The 23,754-nt window shown below is 46.5% G+C and overlaps 2 protein-coding genes across 4 annotated transcripts; one reads left to right on the forward strand and one right to left on the reverse strand.

Annotated features, from left to right (window-relative positions):
* Positions 1-242: 242 nt before the first annotated feature.
* PGPEP1 (pyroglutamyl-peptidase I) lies at positions 243-16,807 on the reverse strand. 3 transcript variants are annotated; one of them, XR_008237281.1, is made up of 6 exons: positions 16,189-16,281; positions 13,431-13,483; positions 7,714-7,830; positions 6,945-7,177; positions 5,998-6,583; positions 243-897 (listed from the first exon to the last, which is right to left on the reverse strand). XR_008237281.1 is itself a non-coding variant. In XM_052802243.1 (5 exons), the coding sequence occupies exons 4-5, from the start codon at positions 7,148-7,150 to the stop codon at positions 6,391-6,393; spliced, it is 399 nt and encodes a 132-aa protein (XP_052658203.1). In that variant the 5' UTR covers positions 7,151-7,177; positions 7,714-7,830; positions 13,431-13,483; positions 16,710-16,807; the 3' UTR covers positions 243-6,390. The 3 variants fall into 3 exon arrangements, 2 of the variants coding, with proteins under 2 accessions (XP_052658203.1, XP_052658202.1); XM_052802243.1 differs by lacking the exon at positions 16,189-16,281 and adding an exon at positions 16,710-16,807 and having other exon boundaries at positions 243-6,583; XM_052802242.1 differs by having other exon boundaries at positions 243-6,583.
* LSM4 (LSM4 homolog, U6 small nuclear RNA and mRNA degradation associated) lies at positions 16,537-23,153 on the forward strand. The gene is made up of 5 exons (XM_052802245.1): positions 16,537-16,985; positions 17,196-17,237; positions 17,367-17,465; positions 20,003-20,186; positions 22,719-23,153. The coding sequence occupies exons 1-5, from the start codon at positions 16,983-16,985 to the stop codon at positions 22,805-22,807; spliced, it is 417 nt and encodes a 138-aa protein (XP_052658205.1). The 5' UTR covers positions 16,537-16,982; the 3' UTR covers positions 22,808-23,153.
* Positions 23,154-23,754: the final 601 nt, after the last annotated feature.

Here is a 23,754-nt window from a genome sequence, read left to right on the forward strand (position 1 = left end):
AGTCCAAGAGAAGGAGCCTAGATAGCATCTGTTCCCATTCTGAAAAACAGCCATACAGGACAGGGCAGGGGATCCGCACCGTCCCAGGGCTCATCTCCAACAGCAGCAGGTGCTTAGGGAACGGTATAAAACCAAATACGCCGTTACCTGGTCAGTCTGTGATCATTGATATGTAATTACCACCCTACAAAAGGCATCTTTGAAAATGACGACTTCTGACAGTTGTTAAAGAACACCAGGAGTCAGAGTTAAACTCTTTATTTACTTTGAAACATCGGTTTAAATTTTCAGTTACAAAGTCCAGTCTAGCAATAGCAAGCTGAAAGTACGTTAACGGTTCTTTATTACACAGCCCTTTTGTGACACACTAGATTGTTTGGTTTTACAAGGCACTGCAAGAACACACTGAGAAAAACAGAAGCCCCAACAGATTTAGAATTGTAGCTCCAAGAGTCCTGATAAGCATGAGATTGGCAACACCTGAGATACCCAGACAGACAACTGCTTATTTCACCACAATTAACGAAGAGAGGACCCGAGAGGCTGAGTGATGCTGTAACATGCATAACAGAGTCCGAACAAAACACCTAACCTTAAAGAAGAGACAGAATAACCTTCACGAATTTGGCCAACCTAACCGAGAGTGACAACGAAGTAGCAAATACTCTGTTTTTTCCATTGTCAGGTCCGAGTGTGTGTCAGAAAACCTCGAGAACTCAATTCAGTGCAGTTTCTGAAGAGCATCCTTGGATAAAGGGGATACCGAACAAGTTCAGCAGTTTCTCCCAGTGCCAAAAGCCCAGTCTTTCCATCCACTTTATGTGCGAAAGGCTCATCTGTCCCCATCACCACCACTCTGCTTTCCAAAAGCGAGCCCAGCACAGGACAAGGCACTCCCTGTTTAATCAAAGTAAACATTTGCAATTTAAGAAGCTGGTGCAATAGAAAACCTGAACGTGTATTTAAGTAGCACGGCGTTTTATTTAAGGGCAGTGTATAGTTTCACTTCCTATATTTAATTCCTATTTATGGGGAGGCATTTTCTTCTCTACTTTGTCTTAAAATAGACTGAGCAGAAGCAGATCTCGGGTTTCAATTAATACGATGAAGAATTAACAATATACTCAGCTTTGGAGGTTTGGCAGAATATCACTTTCATCACATAAGACACTAATCAGACATGAATACAAGTTTTTTAAGAAAAAAGTGCACTTTATACTGCAAAACATTAGGGTTTCCGGTGCAAAAATAACAAATCCATCTACATCAAGATGCGTACTTATGGTATCAACCAGGGGTATTTTATCCAAGCCAACAGATAAAGTTTGAAAGAAAGCCTTTGCAACTCTGAAATTTCTCTCATTAAAATATTATCGGATAGCATATTAAAGTAAGTAAAGGAGACAACAGGAAGGAAGTTCCTTTGTGAAAGTATGTACAAATTAATTGCCAACAATTTTATTATCTGCACTGCGGGATGAAATCTGAAAATCATAATTAAAAAAAACCACACAAGTGTACTTTCTATGCCTAAACATAACTGGTTTCCAGTCGGCTTTCAAACACCACCACTCACTCTTAAAGTAGCTTAGTGTCTGAGCATCAGCTGCGTGGTTAGAGAGTTAGAAACACCCTATAAGTTAAAAAAGATGTACAAGTCACAACAAGTTAAACCATGAAATAACATGGTCAGACCATAATCGCTGCTTTAGTGTAGCGCCAGCTCTTGTGTTAGTGGGGAGTTACCAATTCATTTACATGGTTTTCCCATTTTTGGTTTTAAGAAGCTCCTCCTACTGCAATTCCTTTTATACATTTCATAAGAAAGCCCGCATGCGAGGTCAACAAATCACGCACTCAGTCAAATGAAGATTATTTGAGTATTAGAAGCAACTTCAGTGGATTATAACTTTTTTAGACTTTTCATTAACAAAAATAACAACACCAGGAGCCTGTGCTGTCCATTTGCGAGTCTGCAGGCCTGGAAGCTCCTGGGCTTTTATTCCAGGCATGGCACTGCGTGACAGCGGCCCAGAATAATCCCCTTTGCCAGCTGACTGAGGCACTAAAAGGTTAAATATTGCCTACACAACCAGCAGAACAGTGAGAGACACACCGGAGTTTGAATGCTACATCTAAGCATGACTGTCTAGGTAAGTAAATACAAATAGTACAGTTTCCTACCTGACTTACCACAGTACGTGCAGTACAAACCCTACAGAGATAAAGATAAATTGACATATTAGATCAGAGCCCTGGTTCAATGAGTCTGGTTTTCTGCTGCGGGCAGCAGGCAGTACCCAACGCATCAGGCAATGCTTTACAACGTGATGCTGCATGTAAACGCCTTCTCAATTTCTGCAAGGAGTCAGCCAGGAAGCATTTATCTCAAATTTACTCGAGACGCCTTGCCTTTGCATTTCCCTCCTCTTCAGGGTGAAAGCAGAGCAACCGGTTAGCTGTCCTGAAGTCTTAAACCTCTGAACACCCTTGGTCAGGTCCCTCCTGGAAGGACTCTTGAAGCTCAGCAGTTCTTGGCTGCAGTCTCATGTCACAACCACACTCAATACCTCTAACCATCTTCATGACCTTTTCATCCCTTCCCACTACTACCACATTTAGGAGGAAGCAACCAGGTTGGGGAATACTCCAGATAAGCATGAACTGCTCCATATGATCTTACAGATTTTTATATCCTTTCCAAAAGCTGCCCCCAAAAATACAAATCGCTTCTGTACAATGGGTGTTTCCCTTCAACCATATCATAGAATATCTCAAGTTGGAAGGGACCCATAAGGATCATCAAGTCCCCCACGAGTCTTTAAGATAAAGAAACTTTCAAGCTTACAGCTTCTTTTTGCTGTGTTTCATAAAGCAGATTACCATATTTAATTCAAAGGAAGTATCTCCCGACATCAGTGTCACCAAATTATGAAGGAGTTTACGAGCACCTGGAGTTCCTCAAAATCCTCCGCAGCATTTAATAACTGAAACAATTAAATTGTCATCACCAAACTTCTCCAACACGTTAGCCAGTTCCTACTCCAAGCTGTTGGCAAGCAGATAAAATGACATCAGACCCGATACAGTGGAACCTCCCTAATTCTCTCTTCCACACAAAATATTCTCACCCCCGTTTCCCCGTGAAGCATATCCCCAGAGACAATTTTGCAATCACAGGATTCTAAAACTTTACCAGCTTTTACATTTGACAAATCGCAGGCACAGTAATTAACACTAAACCTGAACTTCCTACGCTTACTCACTAGCACGGAATTTTTTGTGGTTGGCAACAGGTCTCCCAGTCAGTGCAAATTAGCAAATTCTATTTATTGATGATCTGGAAGAGAAAGCAGATAGTAAGCATTACACAAAACATCAGCTTTTTGAAGCTCTGCATCAGTTTGATGTCATATTTCCAAAGAAAATATGCACCTATAGGAAAGGCATTATGAATTAATGAATTTAACAAAAAACTTTCAAAAAACCAAAAGTATTTAATTTAGGTCAGATTAAATAAAATTAGTTTAATGCCATTTTTAAAAGTTTCACTATACAAAATTTCTCTACCACCAAGACACCCTTTACAAATACAATCTCTGAGGACTAATTCTCAAAAACGCAAAAAGATTATATAATAAATTATGTTTTCTAAGAAACTGATCACATGGAAGCTTCACAAAAACAGATTACGAGGAAACGCACAGCTCAAAGCGATGCCCAAAGCAAAGTATTTCCAAAAATGAGATTTTTAACACTGACACGTAGAAGGCCACAACCACTGCAGTCCTTAGACAAACAGCAGTCACGGAAATTGGCTCAAGATTTTCCCCTTGAACAGCAGAGCGGACGCAAGAAAGAATATCTACAGGTGTCGAACAGGACATAACTCCACAGGCTGAATAAACTAGCATGGAAAGCCGTTCTCCCCACGCAGCCACTGCTGTCTACCTTCCCTGCCGATGAATTTGGAGCCACTCCTCCTCAGCCACATCCAGGGGGGATCTCCAAGGCTGCCCGCTCATACGCTCAAAGGAAGCATAAACATTCAACAGACATGGACAGAGAGGGCACATCTCGCTTAGAGACTTTTAGCACAAAGAGAGCCTGATCAGCGACCTACTCCAACCCTCTCTGCTCAAGGCGAGGGACAGCCGGCAGACAAACCTTGCCCACGGCACCCACGGGCACCGCTGGTCCAACCAGCCCTTCCTAAGGCCGCTTCGATTCCACGGTCATTTTTTTTGTTATCGCCTCACTAAACCGTTGATCTTCCATTTTATTCACAGCTACGTTACATGTAAATTAAATAGCATTACTGAAAATTACTTAAATCAATTGCTGAACTTAGCAGAATACATGAATTACTCCTCTTTTAAAAGTTTAGCAGCTAAGATACACTGATGACAAAAACTTCTTACCAGATAAAGGAATAAACCTACAAGATAAGTAGCTCAACTATTTGCAAAAACGTGTCAAACCACGAATATTTAAACAAAATATTAAATATAATAAATTACTAATCAGAAAGTCTGCCTGCCTGCTGACAATCTGACAAGTGCTACTTCATATTTGAATGCAAAAGAGAATATTTACTTTGAAGGCAAACTCTTTTGATCAGGAAAGCCTGTATTGTAAATACAGCAGTAATTTCCTCGGCAAACCAGAAGTCTATCCAAACATCTTCATACACAGGTCCCCTTAGCAAAGTTATTACAACTGCAGAAGTCTTCGTCCTCTCTCGAGGGTTACAAGGAAAAGCGGTATTTCCTTTGTCACTAGACTTCTACTGGAAAACAGCAAGTTAATGGCAGCTCTCACTGAGAGATACTATAGCAGAATCATTCATAATTAGAAAAATTAAAATAATGGTATTTTAGAAACGTTCAGAATGTTGGTTTTTATATATATATATATTTGTAAAAGTATTAGAATCAAATCACAGACCTCTTCATTTAAATGGCCTCTCAATGAGACCTACCGGTCATCAATTACCAATTTTGTGTCTGTTCCCACTGCAATATCATCTGTCTTTCGCTGGAGTCTTGTAATTTGGCAGCAAACCCTACACGCACGACTAGCGTCAACCACTTTTCAAGTCCTGCTTAGAACCTGCATGTACACTTCCCCAAATTAATTACTGGGAAAGTTCACACAAGAAGCAGCACTTTGTACCCTCCCATTGGGAGGGGGACACTAATAAACAGCCCAAAATACTCACTCTAAGCAAAATTCCTAGTTTTCAAATAATTGCCTCTGGTTTACAGACAGCGGGAATAGGTTTAAGATTTTTAGATTTGATTTGGCAGAATGTCTTCGAATCCGCACATTTGCATATTTATGCCTATAATAAATCAAGGTGGCAACTTAGAATTTAAGTTAAACATTACTCTTCTAACCTTTAACAAGAATGAAAATTTTTAACTAAGGAAGTTATAAATTACTCAACCTTCACCTTAAAAATAACAGCTAGCACCAAGAGTCTAGGATAAAGATCTCCTGCGGAGAAAGTGGCCTTTAGCAAAGCTATTTAACCGCTAATGATTTGTTTTATACACATATGAAACAATGTGTTTTGTACAGGAGGTATATGGTTGACTTGAGTGAGGAAGGTGGCATCGAGAGCATAATAAAAAAGACATTTGGAAATATTTGGCGCAAGTTAGGCTCATACTGTGTACAAAAAAAAAAAAAAAAAGCTATCTCCTGCTCCACAACAAAAGGAACCCAAAACACATCCCTTCTATCTGCAGCTACCAGTTAACCAGTACATTATAGAGGATCCTACGAGTATTTCGACAATGTGGGGTGAGAAATCAGTGCCTCAAATATTTTTCCATTTCAGCAAAGCAATTTTTAAGACTCCTCATCTCCACCAAGCGCTGTTTTACAACAGACAAACCCACACCATTCCAACTCTTTTCAGTTGTACTTTTACATTATAACCTATAATTTGGGCCAAAGAGGGGAAAAAACCAAAACAAAACGAAAGCAAACCTTTCAACTTAAGAACTAGTCATTAGAAGACTGGGTTATCAATTCCCTGCACCTGAACGCCAAGTCCAGATGAGAAACCTTCCATCTGTGCTGTATTAGACTGGTCAGTAGCTGTCACTTGGCTGACAGATAAGCTCTGGATAAAGCACAGCACACACACTTCAGTCACTTCAGAAATGAGTAGTTGCAGGTGTTTTAAAGAAGAGATTTTGAATCCTTTGTTGCCTAGGCTGAAATGCACACATCTGACAAAAAAAGTCAATTTCTAGAAGTGGAATTTTCCTTTTTGAAGTCTCCAATTCTGGGTCTCTATGTTTCAGACCGTTTTTCCCCAGTACTTCAGTAGCAGGGAAAATTTTGGAAGTGCAATACTAGAATAGCTTCTGCCCACTTTCAGTGTTCGTGCTGACAATTGATTTTGTCTTCAGAATGCTCCAAAACATCGAGCATTTCTTCTATTATAGCCTGTAGTGCCCGACCCAGCTGTTCTGCGGTATATGGTTTTCCCAGAGGAGGCACATGAACAAAAGCTGACCTCCCGCGGCTCTGGTATAAGGAAGTGTAGTAAGTGAAGTCACAGAGGTATCTGAAATACAAGAATAGAGCTTATTTAGCAACAAGTGACAAATACAGCGTGCAAGCTGCAGGACAGGATGAACTGTGTATTCTTATCATTCAGCATTGCAGCAACATCCTGCAATAAAGTGTGGAATACAAGCCAGGTATTGTGAGTCTGTGTAATTGCTTTAATCAAATCTAGGACAAAGAAACGTGAAGATCTCTCTTTTTGCCCTGGTGATTGGGTGACCACTGAAAAAGAGACAGTACTGCCAGCCCCATGAGAAGTGAAAAGTGTATGAACTGTACAGGCCTCATGAGTTGAGCACGAAGGGAACATTCATTGCAGAGTGAGTCTATTTTCCCCATCGATCACTGGCATCCCATACCTGCCGGCATCCTTAGATATAGTGACCGTGACGTCCAGCCCCAGCGCCGAGACTCTCTTGCAAACCGTGTCCATGTCAATAATGGAATCGATGCATTCTGGGCCACCTTCTACGCAACACTGAGAGCCTGGGCAGAAACGGCAGTTGTCTAAGCCTTTGTAACCTACGTTATGGCCGCACTTCTCTAGAGTTACAGTTGTAGCCATACCCGAAACACCTACATGAACCACCAACTACAAGAGAAAAGAAACAAGTTAGATCAACCAAAATACAAATGGTGGAAAATCAACAGCCCGCTATTCCCAGTTAAAGACTGATGGAGTTGTTACAGGAGTTCTTGCATGAATATCACAGTAACAAGTCATTTTGTCAATGAACTCGTGGGTCCAGTACAGAACAATTCTTCTTGTTTCAACCCTTCCTGACCTAAATTGTAATTTAATCAGGGTAAAAATGAACGTTGGCACGTTCACAGCCGAGCCCACCCCTGGAACAGCCCAGGTGGCACAGACTAACTGCGAGCTGTCTAGACAGCCCTTTGCAGCGGCCTCTTCACACCGACTGCTCCCGTTAATTGGAGCGCTCTTTTCTGAGCTATAAAATTCTACAAATTCACATGTTCTCACGACAAAAGAGGAAAAGATCTAGCGAGGGACTACCAGTCTGAACAGACATTAAAAATGGGACTTCACATTATGCTTGTTGCTGTAAGCGTGACAGATTTCAACCATTTGCTGTGTCTTTTCTCCTCCTCCCTTTACTCACTCACTTGTGGACTGTGCTTTTTCCACAACGCAGGAATGAGTCTTTGCACTGTCTGGTATTCAACTGGGACTTCATAGACGTGCAGATCCACGTCATCTCGCAGTCCTAGCTTCTCCAACTCCTAAGAACATAAGGAAATAACAAAACCAAGATGGTCAGACACAAGCTCAGCAGAGGGAATAGTTCTGGAAGGTTTAATGGCAGAGCGAGTCTGCTGTGAGGGACTAACATCAGCTTACACTACAGGCTGTATAACCTTGTAAACAGCACTGTAAAAAAAACAACAAAAAAACATAATGGGGAACAACAAAGGCATCTCTCCACCTGCGTTAACAGTCTTAACCCACAGGACCGTTTGTTTTGCTCTGATGTGTGTATAACAAAGAAATCAACATTTAACTGACAATAGTTATCAGCAACACCAACACTCAAAAGAAAGGTTGACTACACTATTTATAGAGGTATATAGTCATTTTCACTTCTTGAAAGAACTAGATATTATGTAGAGAAAGTAGAATTGGGAGGATTATATTCATCATCTAATTTGTCCTCTCTCAGGACTGCTGGCCTGGGGAGCAAATTCATATTTGTTTCCAGATAAAGAGCTCCCAGGATTAGGTGACAGTACTACCAGGCTGCGATTCTGTGTCTATGAGTCTCCACAAATATTAGCAAACACTCCTCATATGAGAAACTGAAGCAACATTGGCACATCCTCCTCAATATATTTGTCTTACTTTTATTTTGGCAGAATCTGGAATAAAACACAGCCTATTTCCAAAAGGTAAAACTGGTTTCCATTGCTACCTTTACCTATACCTAATACACTGTACGTAAATTTTGCAACATGAGCTGTTACCACTGTAGTGGTTCAACTAACGCAGTAAAGTATTTCTCCCTCTGTAACATTAACTAAAGCCATGCCTTGAAAACATCCCAAATATCCGGGCAATAAACTCAGCCAATTTCCTTTAAACCTTTTAAAACACAAAGTGTCAGTTAAATACCTTGCAAAAACTTCTTTAAAACCAGAGGGAAGAGGAAAGATCTTTTTTTTTTCCCCTCAGTATACCTGACTGGAAAGCACACTGTTTCATCCCAACATTGTTGAGTTCCCTCTACATACAGCCCATGTTCCTGGACACTTCTCCCTTGCTCTTCTTTGGCCTCCATTTCAAAACTCTCCAGTCTCACCAGTAAGGCTTCAGTTCAAGGCTTGCTCATTTGGTACTTCAGGCTTTACCAGTCTAGCCCAGAACAGGACTTCATCAGAAGTGAAACCTTTCAGAGCCATCAAACCCAAACTTTCAAGAACCCAAGGAAAGGAAACACCCACATGGTCTGAAGCCTCTGAAAAAGAATGTTCTTAAACAAAATCATCAGCTGAGCTCAAACCTCAGAGCCTTGTGCAAGTCTACACCAGGAGGCACTTTTCCAGCGGCTGAAGCGACTTCAGCCATCGTGTTTAATGAGTTCCAACACCATCTAACTCAGATCGAGTTTCCCTCTGATGAAGACAACATTTTTTGGCACTCTGAAAAATTTTACAGCTGCTTTTCAAGACTGGTAAGTGACTGCACATGCCACAGAGCTGACAGCCTTAGTCAGAGTCCTCCCATAGCTCTGTCTCCTCTGGAAAGAAGCTGCAAGTGCATCTTTCTCTCTGAAGATAGAAGGAGCTGTGCGCTCTTCCATCTCTGTCACCAGGCCTGTGTTTCAGTTAGAAGAACCAACTCCAGCTTTTCACAAGTTAATACACAGCAGAAGCTTGTCATCTGGTGCTGCTCTTCTCCTCTGAGAGATATGTCAGCTGAAAAATGCAAGCTTACTCACGCCAAAAGCTCAAAATGATTACTTGCACTAACATCAAAGGGGCTGCATGCACAGCAAGAAAATAACCTGCAACTCTCACATCCACAAACTGCTGTAGTTGTTCTCATGGATCTGAGGTAGAAACTTCAATGTAAGAAGCCATCAAACTATCAAAGGACATTTCAAAATATTCTTGAATGATTAAGTTATTTCTATTTCAGGTTCGGATTCAGTGATCAGAGCCAAGACCTGCTCTTTCATGCAATCCTTAGGCTTTATTTTCCTGCACACAGAGATTATACTTGCAAACTTCAGGCTAAGGAGTGCAGATTAGCTATTTCAATGAAGCTTACTCCATTTCAAATCTTGTATTTCCCTAAGTTTAAAATTATTCCAAATTAAAGACAGTTGAAAAGAGAGGAGAAGTCGAGGTTTTTGGACTCCCCCATTACAATCCTACCTCCTCTATATAAACGTGAGCAGTATCTTAGTATCCTTTTTTTCCCGTAGTTATCAGCACGAGTCGTTTCTTTGCTGAGAAGAAAAAAAACCTTTCACACTTGTACAGACCACAGACAGTGTAACAAGATTTAGGATAACTAAAACATGCAGCAAAGGCAAGAGTAAGACTTTCACGGACCAGCAGATATGAGCAACAACAATGATAAATCACTTGCTCTGGCTCTGAGGGCAAGTCTGATATTAAAGGCTTGCTGTATTGATTAGTGTCTGGCACACACAGACATTCATTACCAGAGATGGATGCTAAGTGATGTTTCATCACATCTTCTTTACACAAATCTGCCTTCAAAACATTAGCTGGTTTATGTGGTGCGTTAATAAAGTAAGTAGTTTACAAATGAGAGTATTCAAATACAAGTCAGTCTCTTTAGGAACATCTCCAGAGCGTTAATTGGTAGGAATTCATCATCACTTCTTTAAAGAGTGTGAAACAGCTCCTAAAGATGAATTTGATCAGGGAAAGTTTTACCGGCTGTGCAGAATGAGTATCTACAGCGAGCGAGAAACCTCAGGCCGTATGAGCCGCACCATCTCAGTGACAGCTACCTTCTCCAAACGCAAGCACATTAAACCTTAGCCTCACAAATTCACAACTTTCTTTTAACCCAACACAGTGTTCGCACGCTTCCATTCAATAATAAAGATGTACGCTGGCCCCCAGACAACTTATTACCCACAGCCTTGTATACCTGACAAATATAGAAAAACGAACATGTTTGACCGATTCCCTGACCCCTCAACAATGGCTGTCTTTGTGAGCCTTTAATATCCTTATCAGGTCTGTCTAGACACCCTGACAGCAATTGTCCTTAGTAATGTCAAAACGCACTCTGACCTCTCTCCTCCTCCTCCGGCTCAGCCAGAAGCACTTCGGGGGGATGAAGGCAGGAGCCCATTAGCTTCACAGTCCACGGGGCACACCTGTGTCTACACCCAAGTCACACCGGGGAGGCCAGAAAAGGCACTGAACTGAAAGCCCGTTTCAGTAACTTCTTCTTGAAAGGAAGGTCCCTCCCCAGCAAAAACTGCAGCTGAAAAAGGTCCTCAAAGGAAATATTAAACCGACGAAAACACAGAAGAGCAAATCCACATTAACACAGAATATTTTTACCGTAAGCCTTAAAAAAAGAAAGAAGTTATTCTTCACTCTGAGTTTATAGGAAATCTCTCCCCCATGCGTGAAAATCTCCAAACATTTCATCTTCACATTATTGGATTGTGACGGCCACTATTTAAGGCACCCACGTGTAAAAATCGTTTAGCTTTCAAAAACAAACAGCTATACTATAAACTCACGGCAGTCAGAGGGAAAAGACACACCGTATCCGTGTTCTATATAAGAAGCCAAATAAAACCAAAAAGAGGACTGGAAAGAAAAGCAGAGAATTTTATCCTCGGGATGCGGGATAATAAAAGATGTAATAAACCAGAACTAGCTTAGCCCTAAAGCTAGGAAGGATTTACAAAGATTGTTTAATTGATTTTTCTTCTATTAAAATGCAGATCACACCGTCTGGGATTCAGAAACTCAGACACGCCTTTGTGTCCACTCAGCTCCATGAAGTCCCCTGTCTGAAACTTGCACAATGCCCAACTCGCATGTGCTCAAAGACATGCTGTTCCTTTTTGTTTGGGCCTCTCGGGGCTGAAACAGGGTAAGGAAAGGCAAATCCTCCCCGCTGCCTGAAAGTTTATGTTTTTAGTTAGAAGCTAGCGCGAGCTGTTAAACAGGACTCGGAGGAAGATGGGCTCCAACGCGGCAGATCGCACACCACCAACTCTAGTTTTATACTCTCAAAATACCCCCAAGCCCATAAAATGAATTTAAAATGCATGCGATTACTTCATCTATCAGCCACACAGCTGAGCAGCCATCAGTGCCTCGAGCTGCCGGGCTGAAGGAATGACACGCCATTTCTCTTCATAGGAATTATACATTAGGTTTGGTTTTGTAAGCAACATCAGAACACCCACCACTCTTCCTGTTCCAGAAGCACAATACACTTTTGTCTATCTCCTCTAGAATAAAAGTAGCTTGTTTACAATAACTGACATTACATGAGTAAGAACAAACCAAATCAATTAGCCCCACTACTAAATTTCAGCAACGTGCAATTTTTTTGTTCACATACATGGCTTGCGTTTTTCCCCAAACTTAAACTGAGCAAACCCTAACTCAAATATATTCATTTCCAAAAGGCTCTTGGAGGCAAAGGTTTCATCTTCTCATACCAGCCAACACATTAGACATCTGGACATTAGTTGACTGTAATTGATTAGAGTTTGTGATTTAATTTAAAAGCATTCTAAGGAAGATATTAATCTCAGAGCTCTGAAGGCAAGAGAGATGTGTTGGAGAGAAAAATAGATTTAATTCCCTGGGCAACTGTACTAAAAGGTACCCTTGAATTCCCAGTAGCTTTGTCATAAACCACATCCAGAAGTGACAAATAAGGAAGAAGCGGGATAATGTGGCAGCACTGTCCCTAGCTAACATTTCTACAGCAAGCAACCTTAACTCCTCAGTTTAGCTAGGCACCTAGCAAGAGTTTGATTTCTTCTCATCTGTGAACGTATCGGTGTTACACAGACGAACACGCTTATGCAGATATGCAGCTACAAGTGGCATAAACTTGATTTGTTCAAGCGCGTACGATCTGCTTGAGCAATGATCCTCCACCAGCACTCCTGTCTCCAGCAAGGTCCAACTCTGTCAGTCAAGCATCCCTTGCTGCTGTTTCTCAGCAGAGAGAAGGCTGGCTCCGGACCAACAAACACTGCCTGATCCCCTCACGCCTCCTGCTTCACCCACCGCCGAAAGCAGGCGGCCACAGAAGGAACCGAGGCGGGAAAGGAGGCAGCGGCGGCTGCTTTTCTTTGGAGTCAGAGTCCTGACATTCAGACCCACGTTGGATGACTCCACAGTATGCTTGAGTCCACAGTACTACCAGGTGGAAGTCTCATTACGGATGAGACTTGGCTTAAAGGTTAACCAATTTGCCCAGATTCAAGCTAGAACTGAGAGAAGAACATAAAAATTCTTCTAGGTTTGTTTGTTTGTTTATTTTTAATTCTCTACGGCAGAGGAAGATTCCAGGCTCCCTGCCCCATTTAACATCTTTCACATCTAGGGAGTTAGCCTATGAATTCCTTACTTGCCTCAGCTACATTAACTCAGTCTCATTAAATTCTACTAGCTAAGGGATTGTTTTCTGAGAAGTGAATAAAACATTATCCAGCTGACCATCTGGATATCTGGAGCGAGCCGGTCTCAGTTAATAAACTGGGAAGACAAGTTATAAAAGAGCTGCAAACTAAAATTGGTACAGATATGTTACCAGCATAGCTCTCTGTTTTAACTCGCTAAGAACAAAGTTATAGTGTTACCTGAACTGCAATCCAACTGGCGTTAACGGCGTGCTCTCCAAACGGACCAAACCCTGGAAGAGAAGTAAAAATCCACAGTGATGAAGTCATCCTCACAGGTTTGACTAAACTTAAAGCTGCAAAGCAGTCTGCGCTTTCCTGGTTTATGTATCCTGAAAGAAAACCCACTTCTTCTAATGCCCAATCCCTATTTACTTCACATCCAAGTACTAAATAAGAGACCTTCACAGAAATGTTTGAACTATACACCTTGTACTGCGAAGGAAAACAATACCTTGCCTCAAAAGAAACTCTTTTTTCCCAACAGACACCGAGGAAGCACATTTTTTCCTTTCTGACCAGGTTAGAAAAACTTGTTGTTAACAGATAAGTTGACCGATATCAAGGAACGAGAATTATTATTGGATTTTCTATTCCTGATTGTTTTAGCCCACAGCAGATGCTTCCACAAATGCGGACAAGCCTGTCTCAAATATTTCTTCTCTGCTCAGGTCTTCACCGAGATCTCTGTTAGGATTAGTTACGCCTTACGAGGAAATAAATACTGCTGACAACCCACCTACACCAAGCAGCAAAGGTTATGATAGCGTTATCAAAAATACTTACTCGCCACGTCTAAATTTCCTAATGAGTAACTTAGAGTTAACTAGTAATCCATAACATCTTTTCCTGAGCAAGCACACAAAGGTTAAGCAATTTATCTGGGTGCAACGTCAATATGCTTTAATTTAAAATGTCAGAGTTACCCTATGAGCCTAATGCAATTAGGAGCCATAAATTTTGTCTAACTCGTGAAAGGATTTGAGAGGGACTACAAATATTATATGACACGTTAATGGAAACATTCTATTTGCTATCAACAGCGAGTCTGAGGTTATACTGCACATGACGACGTAAGGAATTTGCACAGCATGGGCTCATCCACACTGATGGATCTCTTACAAGCTAACCAATGTCAGTATCTCCCCAAAATAAATCTCCCAAAGGTCTCCACAAAATCAAACTGTAGGTGTGTTTTCCTGTGAGCAAACCCCCAACGTTACTAAGACAAGCTACAACTGCAGCACGGGCAAACAAGTCGAATAATCGAATGCCTTTTCAGCTGCTTCTGCAATTCAGCCATGTCCTACAGGACTCTCTGGAAACAAACAATCGCGACCTGCTAGGTTTCATTCCTAAAGAAATCGTGGTAGTCTTACAAGAGAAATAAAATACATCTATTCCTTTTTAACAATTCAACCACTGGAAGGCTGAAGTTCTACAGGTGCCCACGCACGTAACGTAACCCTCTCACTCTGCAGCCAAACGCAAACTGGCACAAATACAACTGTGGGCTATTGCTCTTCTGACTCATCTCCTATATAGATCCCTTGTGTTATCTCTTTCGCAGAAGATAAGCAACTTTTGTCAGCAGCATCAAACTCCACCGAGCATGCCCAGGAGTTCCTCCGCATCCACAATAGGGCCCTCCAAGGCTCATTAGCAGTAAACCAGCTGCAGAGATCTTTATGGGATTATCTCCTTAAACAGTTCTAAAAAAGAAATTGCACACAAATAATACTTATCCTCAGCGAGCACATGCTCGTAACTGAACGGGAACACAACGCCATTGCTAGTTTTAAAAAGGAATTTAGCATGACACTGACGACCGATTATCGAATATGGGTAGACCTGACAAGATAACCGCTGCATTTTAGAAACAGACTTCCCTGAAAACAGGGGAAAAAAAAGAGAAAGAAGAAGTACTGCAAGCAGCAGAGTATTTACTGACGCAAGTTTTCTGTTTAGTCACCGCCGCTCAGCACTAGATACAGGTTTGGGAAAGCCAGAATGTGCCACCTGCTTCTTCACTCTCCGCAACTGTTCTCTGCAAAGACACTTGCCTCCAATTAAAACCGCTCCAGCGCATCGACGACAACGAACCCCTCGCCCCCGCGCTTGCTATTCAAACGGCCTCAACTTCAGCTGCTGGGGGGGGGGGAACCTGAATAGTTTCACCGAGTTCCCCATTTGTCACAGAACTGCCTTCCCCACAAATCAAGCCGTCCGGCCTTTGTACCCCGGGGAAAGGAGCCTGACAAGCTCTCGCCTGCGACGCCGGGGCCTTTCATTCCCTCGCTTATTCTTCCCTGAGGCGCTTCTGCCGTGCTGCTTGGGTGATTTTGATAACAGCTTCGACACCTTGACGGCTCAGGATGGGGCGGTCAGCGAGCAAATACCCCCCCTCCGCCACGCACGCCCCAATTGTTTTTCCCGCTCCTTGGAAGATTCAGTCTCCTTCTTTCCCCAACCAGCAAACTCTTGGGGAGGATCAGGGATGGAAGAGGGGGATCTCAAAGCCACCCCCCCCACCAAGCGTTAGGAAAGCCGCCGCAAAGCCCCTCACCGAACAACGTACCCCCACCCCAGCTCCTGACACCCCCTCACCCACAGCAGCCCCCCCAACCCCCCCCAGCCCCTGCCCTCCATCCCCACTTAGCACCCCACACAGGGGACAGCCCCCCCCCACCAAAACCAGCCCCCCAGGGTACACCCCCCCCCCTTTCTTAGTCACCCCCTGAGGGGACAGCACCCCCCCCTCCAGCTCCTGGCCACCCCCACCCCCCACTCACCTCAGAGAAGGGGTCCTCCATCAACCCCCCCCCCCCCCCACTTACCCCCTCACCACCACCCCCCCCACCTCCTCAGGACAGCCTCCCCCTCAGGATCTCCCCCCCCTCCCAGGACAGCTCCCCCAACCGCCCCCACCGCCCCGTACCCGTCACCACCACCGCCCGCCGCGGTTTCTCCATCGCGGATCCGTCCCGCCGCCGCCGCCGCCGCCGCCGCCCCGCACTGAGCGCGCGGCCCCGCCCCGCCACCGAGCGCGCTCCGCCCAGCCGCCTAGAGCGGCCCCCCCCACCCCCTCGACACCACCGAGAGCGCTCCGCCCAGCCGCCTAGAGCGGACACACACCCCCCCCTCCTCCTACGCGCGGCCACAGAGCGCGCACCGCCCAGCCGCCTAGAGCGGCCCATGGATCGCCGCTTCCGCCGCCGGCGCGGAAGTTGTTCGGCGGGAGGGGGCGGGTGGTGGGGCGACCCGGGAGGGGCTGCGCCCGGAGCTGTTTCACCGTTAAACGGTGCCCTCCGGGCAGGAAATCTGTAAGGGGCTCCGGCCCTGCCGCCTCAGCGCGGGCCCCGGTGGAAGTTAGTTAAACCGTTATAAGACGCTCAGCCTGATCCGCGCGCGGGGCTCTCCTCCCCCCCCCCCGGGAAGGGCCTAGGGAAGAGCACGAACCAGGGCCTGGATCCGCGGGTACCGGGAGGCGACGCCGGGAAGCCGCGGGGTACTGTGGGTACTCCACCGCTTTCCCGCCCCGCTCTTCAATTTGCGGCGCTGTCGTAAAGACGCGGACCGGGCTCTCGCGACGTCGCTTGACGGCCGAGACCGTGTCCCGCTCTCTGATTGGCTCCGCCGGGGCCGCGCCGCGCTCTGATTGGTCCCGCGCGGGGCCGGGGGCGGTTTGAGCGGCAGAACCCGGCGCGGCGGCGGCTCCGGGGCTGAGGCACGATGGTGAGTGGTCGGTGGGGCCGGCCCGGGGGGCGGCAGGGCCCGGGGGGCGGCAGGGCCCGGGGGGCTGGAGCCGTGGGAAGGGCTCGGCTCGCTTTTCTCCGCCGCCGCCGGGGGCGGTGTGCCCGCTGTCGCGGTCGGTGTCCCGGTTCTCAGCCGGTGTCCCGGTTCCCGGCGGTGCCTGAGGCCTCTCTCCTCTTTTTCCTCTCACAGCTGCCCCTGTCCCTGCTGAAGACGGCGCAGAACCACCCCATGGTGAGTACCGGCAGCACGGCACAGCCCCGGTCGGTCTCAGGCTCGCCGGTGCCGTGCGGGTGACACCGGTGGGGGGCAGGTCCCTGTACCGGGGCCAGCCCGGCGACCCGTGACTCCTGTCTCTTGCAGCTGGTGGAGCTGAAGAACGGGGAGACGTACAACGGGCACCTGGTGAGCTGCGACAACTGGATGAACATCAACCTGCGGGAGGTCATCTGCACGTCCCGGGTAAGGCCGGACCCCCCCCGTCCCGTCCCGGGCAGCCAGGCAGGGGTCACCCACCCTCCGTGCCCCCGGCGAGCGTCCCTGAGGGTGCCCGACCTCCAGCCCTGCAGTCGGGCCGGCTCTGCTGTAGCTCAGAGGCCATCGCTCCTCTGGAAGCGTGACTTCTGCCTGAACTGCAAGTTTAATATAGTTATTTATAATAGCCGCAATGAAGGAACGCACTTGCCCGCACGCTCGAGCGGGGCGGCTTTCTGCACAGCACAGAAACGCCATGCGAGCGTTTCCCCCTGCGAGAGGGTTCTCGGTGTGGGGCTGGGGGCCGCAGGATGGGGTGCGACAGCCCGTGCCGTGATGCTGAGCTGGGTTTCCCAAGAACGGAGCCTTCATCTGTCGCATGCTGTCCGAGAAGCGAGGTCTGCTTCAAACGCCGCGCTAACTTTTATTAATTTGCTTGTGTCTCACCCTCTAACTCTCCACATCAAAACGGAGGAGCCTGTTGTTTACCCGCGCTGAGGCTCTGCGCTGTCTGGTACTTTCGCCCTTGGCCAAAGTTGCTCCAGAAGATTGTGATCTGTGTTTTGGGCTTTGACCTCAGTCAGAAGTGTCTGGTCTTGTCCCTACTGGCTGCGTGCTGTGGGAGGCGGCAGCCGGATGGATGTCAGCTGTCGTTGCTCTTTCCCTGCCCCGCAACATCAGAGCTCAATGGGAGAGACTGGCAGAGATCCTCGTTCTTCTGAAAAATCTCTCTGCAAACTCCCAGTACCTGTTGTCTCCACAACAGGAAAGCTTTGAGCGATATTGCTGGGGCACAGGGGCACATTTTCACGTCGATATGACAGAGAAACATCTTGCGCAAGGTTTAAGAGGGACCTTCGGGGCGGAGCAGTGGGGCTTAGAAATTTGTGGGCGCACCTTGGGTTGTGGTGGGACAAACGGGAAGGAACCGCTGTTGAATTTAGCAGGAGGGGGACTCAGCAGAGGTGACAGCAAAGCCTTATCCGTGCCCACGACATGGGGGATATTGTCGTTCTCCTTGGGAAGTCGTTTCCTACGGCTCTGCGCTCTGCTGTGGAAGAGCAGTAGCTCAGGTTTTATTCCCTCTGAGTGACCTAGAGGCATCCTGTTCACACAGCAAAGCAGCCGGGCTCATCAGCTGCGCCTCTGCCCGCCTCAAAACACCAAAACGCCTCCAAAGCCCCGGGTGAAAGAGGAGCTGGAACGTCTGCCCGAGTTGTACTGGTGGCACTGGTGGGGACTGGCCACTAGATGGCACGGAGCGGCGGCGGACGGGCTGGCCCGGCCCGGGGCGGGGGGCGGTTGTTTACTCCGGGGAGGCCGGAACGAGGAAGCGAGGGAGCCTGGCTCCATCCCTTCCTGCATCCCGAGCCAAGGAGCAGCCCGGCAGATCCAAGGCAGGGTGGGGTTTGCTGGGTGTCTTTTGGAAGAGGACTGTTGCTCTCTGTCTTGTCTTGTGCGCAAAGGACTTGCCTGTACAGGCAGACTTGCCCCAAATAACTCCTGGGGTGGTGGTGGGGGGGAAACCTGACTATTTTATCCCAGGAGAGGAGGAAGGAGGCGTTCTTGTTTAACCCACTCTTCTGAGACATGACAGATGCCTCATCCGCATGCTGCCACTTGAGAATCGCTGGGCTCGAGCGATCCCATCTGCAGCCAAACCCTGACGGAGCTGCTGCCGAGCCGGGGCTGCGGTGGCGGAGCGGGGCGAGGTGGGTCCCCATCCCTCCTCCCAGTTACATCATGGGCAGCAGAGTTGTTGTTCAGCTTCGATGCTCGATTCCTATTCCCACAGCCGCCCTCAGTACGTGGGAGCTGAAGCCCTGATAGGTTATGTCTAAGGAAAGTCCTGAAACTGCATTAAACAACTAACAAACAACATACAGAGAGGGCTGCTCCGTAACTAGGCACCTGAAGACTTTATTTTTTTGTATATATATGATCTGTAAGCTCCTTATTTTCCACAGCTGCAGTTACGGTGCTCTGGTGGCACACACCCTGCAGCCAGCTGGCTCTGGACCTGCATCACTGCTCCATCCACACCCCAGAGGAGTGAAGGAGTGAGGTGACTCCCAGCCGAGGCTGCTGGAGAAGAAACCCGGCCGCGCATACGCCTTTACTGCAGCTGCGTTTTTCTTGCCAGAGTTGGTTGTTTGTAGCTGTTGTAACTTACCACCCTTGCCTCTCTATTCCCGCTTTCGATTCCCTTCTTACACAAGAAGGGAAGGTGCTTGTTTTCTCAGCCTCTTCTTCCTTCGTTTTCTGTGAGTGTTAGAGGCAGCTGTGGAACAGATTGAAACTACAGTTGCTCGTGGCTGAGTGCCCTCCCCGCCCCCAGGTTGTAGGGCTATGTGTTTTGGAGGAAAAAACCCACCCTTTTTTTGCAGCTAGTTACAGATAACGCTTTCAGAAAAGATTGGCGGAGCTGTCGCACTCTCCAGAAGTGATGGAAATACTCAAATGCCCCAAAAGTGAAACAAAAGCACCGAGTTTTGTTTGTAGCCTAACGTGTTGCTCCCCAATAGGATGGAGACAAGTTCTGGAGAATGCCAGAGTGCTACATTCGTGGCAGCACGATTAAATACCTGCGTATCCCCGATGAAATAATTGACATGGTGAAAGAAGAGGTGGTGTCCAAGGGCAGAGGCCGTGGTGGGATGCAACAGCAGAAGCAACAGAAGGGCCGTGGTGTTGGAGGTGCTGGACGAGGTAACGATCCTGTTTGTATTTCAGGTTGGAGAGGGGTGAGCGGGTTCCCTGCCTTTAACCTCTTGTGCAAGGAACGGCTCTTCTCAGCTTTAAACCTGGGACTGCGTGTCTGGGAGAAGCTAGAGCCGCTCCTGCGCGAGATCTAGCCGAGCGAGCGTGTTGCCTCGCTTGTAAGGCAGCCTCTGCCAAAGAATAGAAGGGATTTGTGCCAGGGATGTGCCTCCCTCATTACTGGGGTTGGGCAGGAGCTTAAGAGAGTCTGAACTTGACTGTTTCTACCCCTCCTGGCTGGTTTGGGAGCATCGCCCTACAAAACTGGTGTCTGTTAGCTTAACAGCTCTGGGAGGGAAACAAATGGCTATTCTGTTTGAAAATAGACTGGGCTCTGACCATGGCAGCGATAGAAAAACATCATCTTTTCTCCCATTATAATAGGCCTTTTGATCTCCTGACTTGTTCGTTTGTTTTTTTTTTTTTAAATATCTGAGGGTTTGTGTTCCTCCTGCTTGACATGAATAATTTGTTTCTGATAAAAGGGGAGGTTGCCACTTATGAAGAAATAGGTCACCAAAACAACTCTTCCTTCCCTGTCCCACTTCATGGGGTTAGGTGATCTCGGAGCACTTCAGCCTGGGGATGTATTTGCTCTTTTCTCCCCAAACTGCCCTGCTTGGAAGCCCAAGAGCCGTTGCTCTCCTTTCCTGCTCACCCCTCCTGCCACGTCTTTGTGATTTTTCCTTTGTGGTCACCTTGCTCGGCCTCAGGGTTGCTCTCGATACAGGCTTAGCCTGCAGCAGGAGCTTAATATCCTGAGTGCGCTCACTTGCTACAACAAAATTGGGTTTGGCCCAGGAAATCTTAGCTTTTAAAAGAAGCCCTGGGGACTGAGACACCGATGGGCAAAGTCTCTGTACGGAGCACCCTGGGCAGAGTCTCTCCGCAGAGCACCCTTAACGAGCTGCCTGCATTTTGACTATGCAAGGAATCCTGGTAGGACGGCTGGGATCTACCTGGGGCCATCACGCCACGCTGGGACATGCGACGTGCGGCGTCTCCGACTCCCAGGGACTTCTGGAGGAAAAACCCCTGCGATTGCTGCTGCCCATGCTACCTCCTGGAAGCTCCAAGCATGCAACAGTGACCTTTACAAATCTGAAGGCGCCTTTATTTTTCCTCCTTCCCTTTTCAGTGTCCAAAGCGCTTGGCATAACAGCTTTTTTGGATATGGTTATTTGGACAAACATTTTAGCTGAAATATTTTCTCTGCTGTGGAAATATCTACCTTGTGGAGAGCAGAGCTGAGCTCTGTTTGAGGTGGAGTTCCCTGCTGTTTTGATGTGCAGCTTAAATTCGCTGATGGAATATTTTAAAGGGAAGCTTCGGCATTTGCTAATTAGCTAAAAGGTTTGGCTCTCATTACTGAGACATGAAGGGAGGAGAGAAAAAAAAAAAAGGCAGGACAATTTTGTTGAGAGGCCAGCAGGCAGAAGTAAAGCTATAATTGTGCACACAGTTGAAAGGATTATTGTTTCTGACACTGGTAATCCTTCGTCTTTTACTTCTGGGCTTGCCAAATTCAGAAGTACAGCAGTCTTTGCTCAGCTTCGCTGGGAGCAGCCGGAGCCCTGTGAGCATCCCAAGGACTGCAGGCTTAGGAGCAATTTTTTTTTTTTTTTGCCTCTGGTCTAGGCATGCCTCCTCAATGAAGCAACCAGAGCAGAGGGCTCTAGAGAAGCAATTCTGCCTGGTGCCCGGACTGGGTCTCCTTTGGGTTCTGTCTTTTGTGTGGAGGTGGCTGACAGGGTAGATCCACAGTCCCTTTATTGCTTGCACGCCAAGATAAAAATTACTGCCTAGAATAGCTTTCTGTTTGGGGTGAATCTGAGGGGAGTGCGGGGGTGGGCTCAGCAGCTCCCACGACAAAAGACGGTCACAGCTCTCGGGTACGAGGACGCTCGTATGTCTGCAGCGGGTTTCACCGCAGCCTCCTGGTTCCTGCCACCTCCCTGGCAGTGTGCTGTACCCAGTGCCCTCTCTGGAGCGGTGGATCGCTCTGACCAGCAGCGAGGCAGTGACAGAGGGGCGTATTTTTTCTGTTTTGTAGCTGAGCAGTCTTCAAACTGAGCCACCCTCTTTGCTGCTTTTGGTTTGCCCTTACAGCTTTCAGGGGACACGGTGTAACCTCCTCATCCCACTGGATTTAAAACGTGGTATCGCTTCCTTGGTTCTATTTTTCAGAAGAAGTTCACTTCAATTTACGATGATAGCACAGCTAGCTAGAGGGCACGTTAACACCCCGGGGAGGTACCGCAGAACTTGCTGACAGGGGGGGATAAGTTTATGCTCCTCATAAATACAGAGTCTGGAACTGACAAGGGTGAAATCGAAAAGTCCCGTTTCTGCTTCTAAGACTAGAAAACAGGCATGCGTTTGGGTAAAACATAAATAGCTGTAGAGCTCTGAGCAGCTGGGAGATGTTGCTGGCTTACAGTGATGCTGTTACATCCGTGCTCTTTTCTTTCTGCCCTGTAGGTGTGTTTGGTGGCCGTGGCCGAGGAATACCAGGCAGTGGAAGAGGCCAGCAGGAAAAAAAGCCAGGCAGACAATCAGCAAAGCAATGAGAGGCTGTCTGCACCCTGGCCGGGGACAGTGCTGCGATGCCGTTTGGTTTTTATCACCTCAGGATTGCCATGTGTTCAAAAGCGTTACCTTTCTACTCTTCCGTCAGTTGATCAGTGCCCGAATCGTGTAGTTTGGAAGCCCCTCGCAATTTAATCTCGTAAAGTGGAGTTACTCACTCCTTGTAGTCGGCAAGTCATTGGAAATATTTAAAAAATCATTCCTGGTTAAGGACCTAAGTTCTGCCTTCTCCTGAGAGTGAAAACACTCTTTAATTTTTCAGGGTCCCCAGGTTTAATTTAAAAGATTATCCTGTACAGTGGTATAAGAATGAAGGCAAACACTTTATGGATTGTTTGGATTTTTTTTTATACTTGAAACTTGGGAAACTTACTACATTTGTAACAGATGCAAGTGTTTTGGTTTAAAAACACTGAACTTGAGGATATTGTATCTTTACCTGAGTAGTCTTAAAGGTTTGGGGTTTTTTAAAAACAACAAACTTTTAAGCTATTGCTTATCTTCTATTTCTGGCCAGTCGGTTCTGTCTCTCTCCTATGGCTTAAAGGAGAACTTGGGATGAACATTGCATTGGCCTTCAAGGATTGTTTCCAAGAGAGCTTTGAGATAAATGAGGATTTCCCAATTAATGTATTACTAATTTGACTTCAGGTTAGAAGCTTCCTTTAAAGGAAAGGGGTTTCTGTGTTTTCTTGCGGAAGGCTGGTGTGCCCCTTACTCTTCATGTGTGGGGGTTTTTTCTGAAAAGCAACCCAGCTGTTGATTTATTTTTTTTTCCCCCCACTTTGAAAACTCTCTCCCTCATGCCTGCAACACAAAGTCCTGAACTCTGACAATATTTCCCAAGCTTATTTCTTCTGGTACCCAGTGACTGACTTCACTGTACGTACTTGCCATTTCCTTTTCTAGTCACCGATTATCTTTCCCT

Source organism: Harpia harpyja, chromosome 11 (assembly GCF_026419915.1).
Source record: "Harpia harpyja isolate bHarHar1 chromosome 11, bHarHar1 primary haplotype, whole genome shotgun sequence".
In the NCBI taxonomy this organism is placed as follows: Eukaryota; Metazoa; Chordata; class Aves; order Accipitriformes; family Accipitridae; genus Harpia; species Harpia harpyja.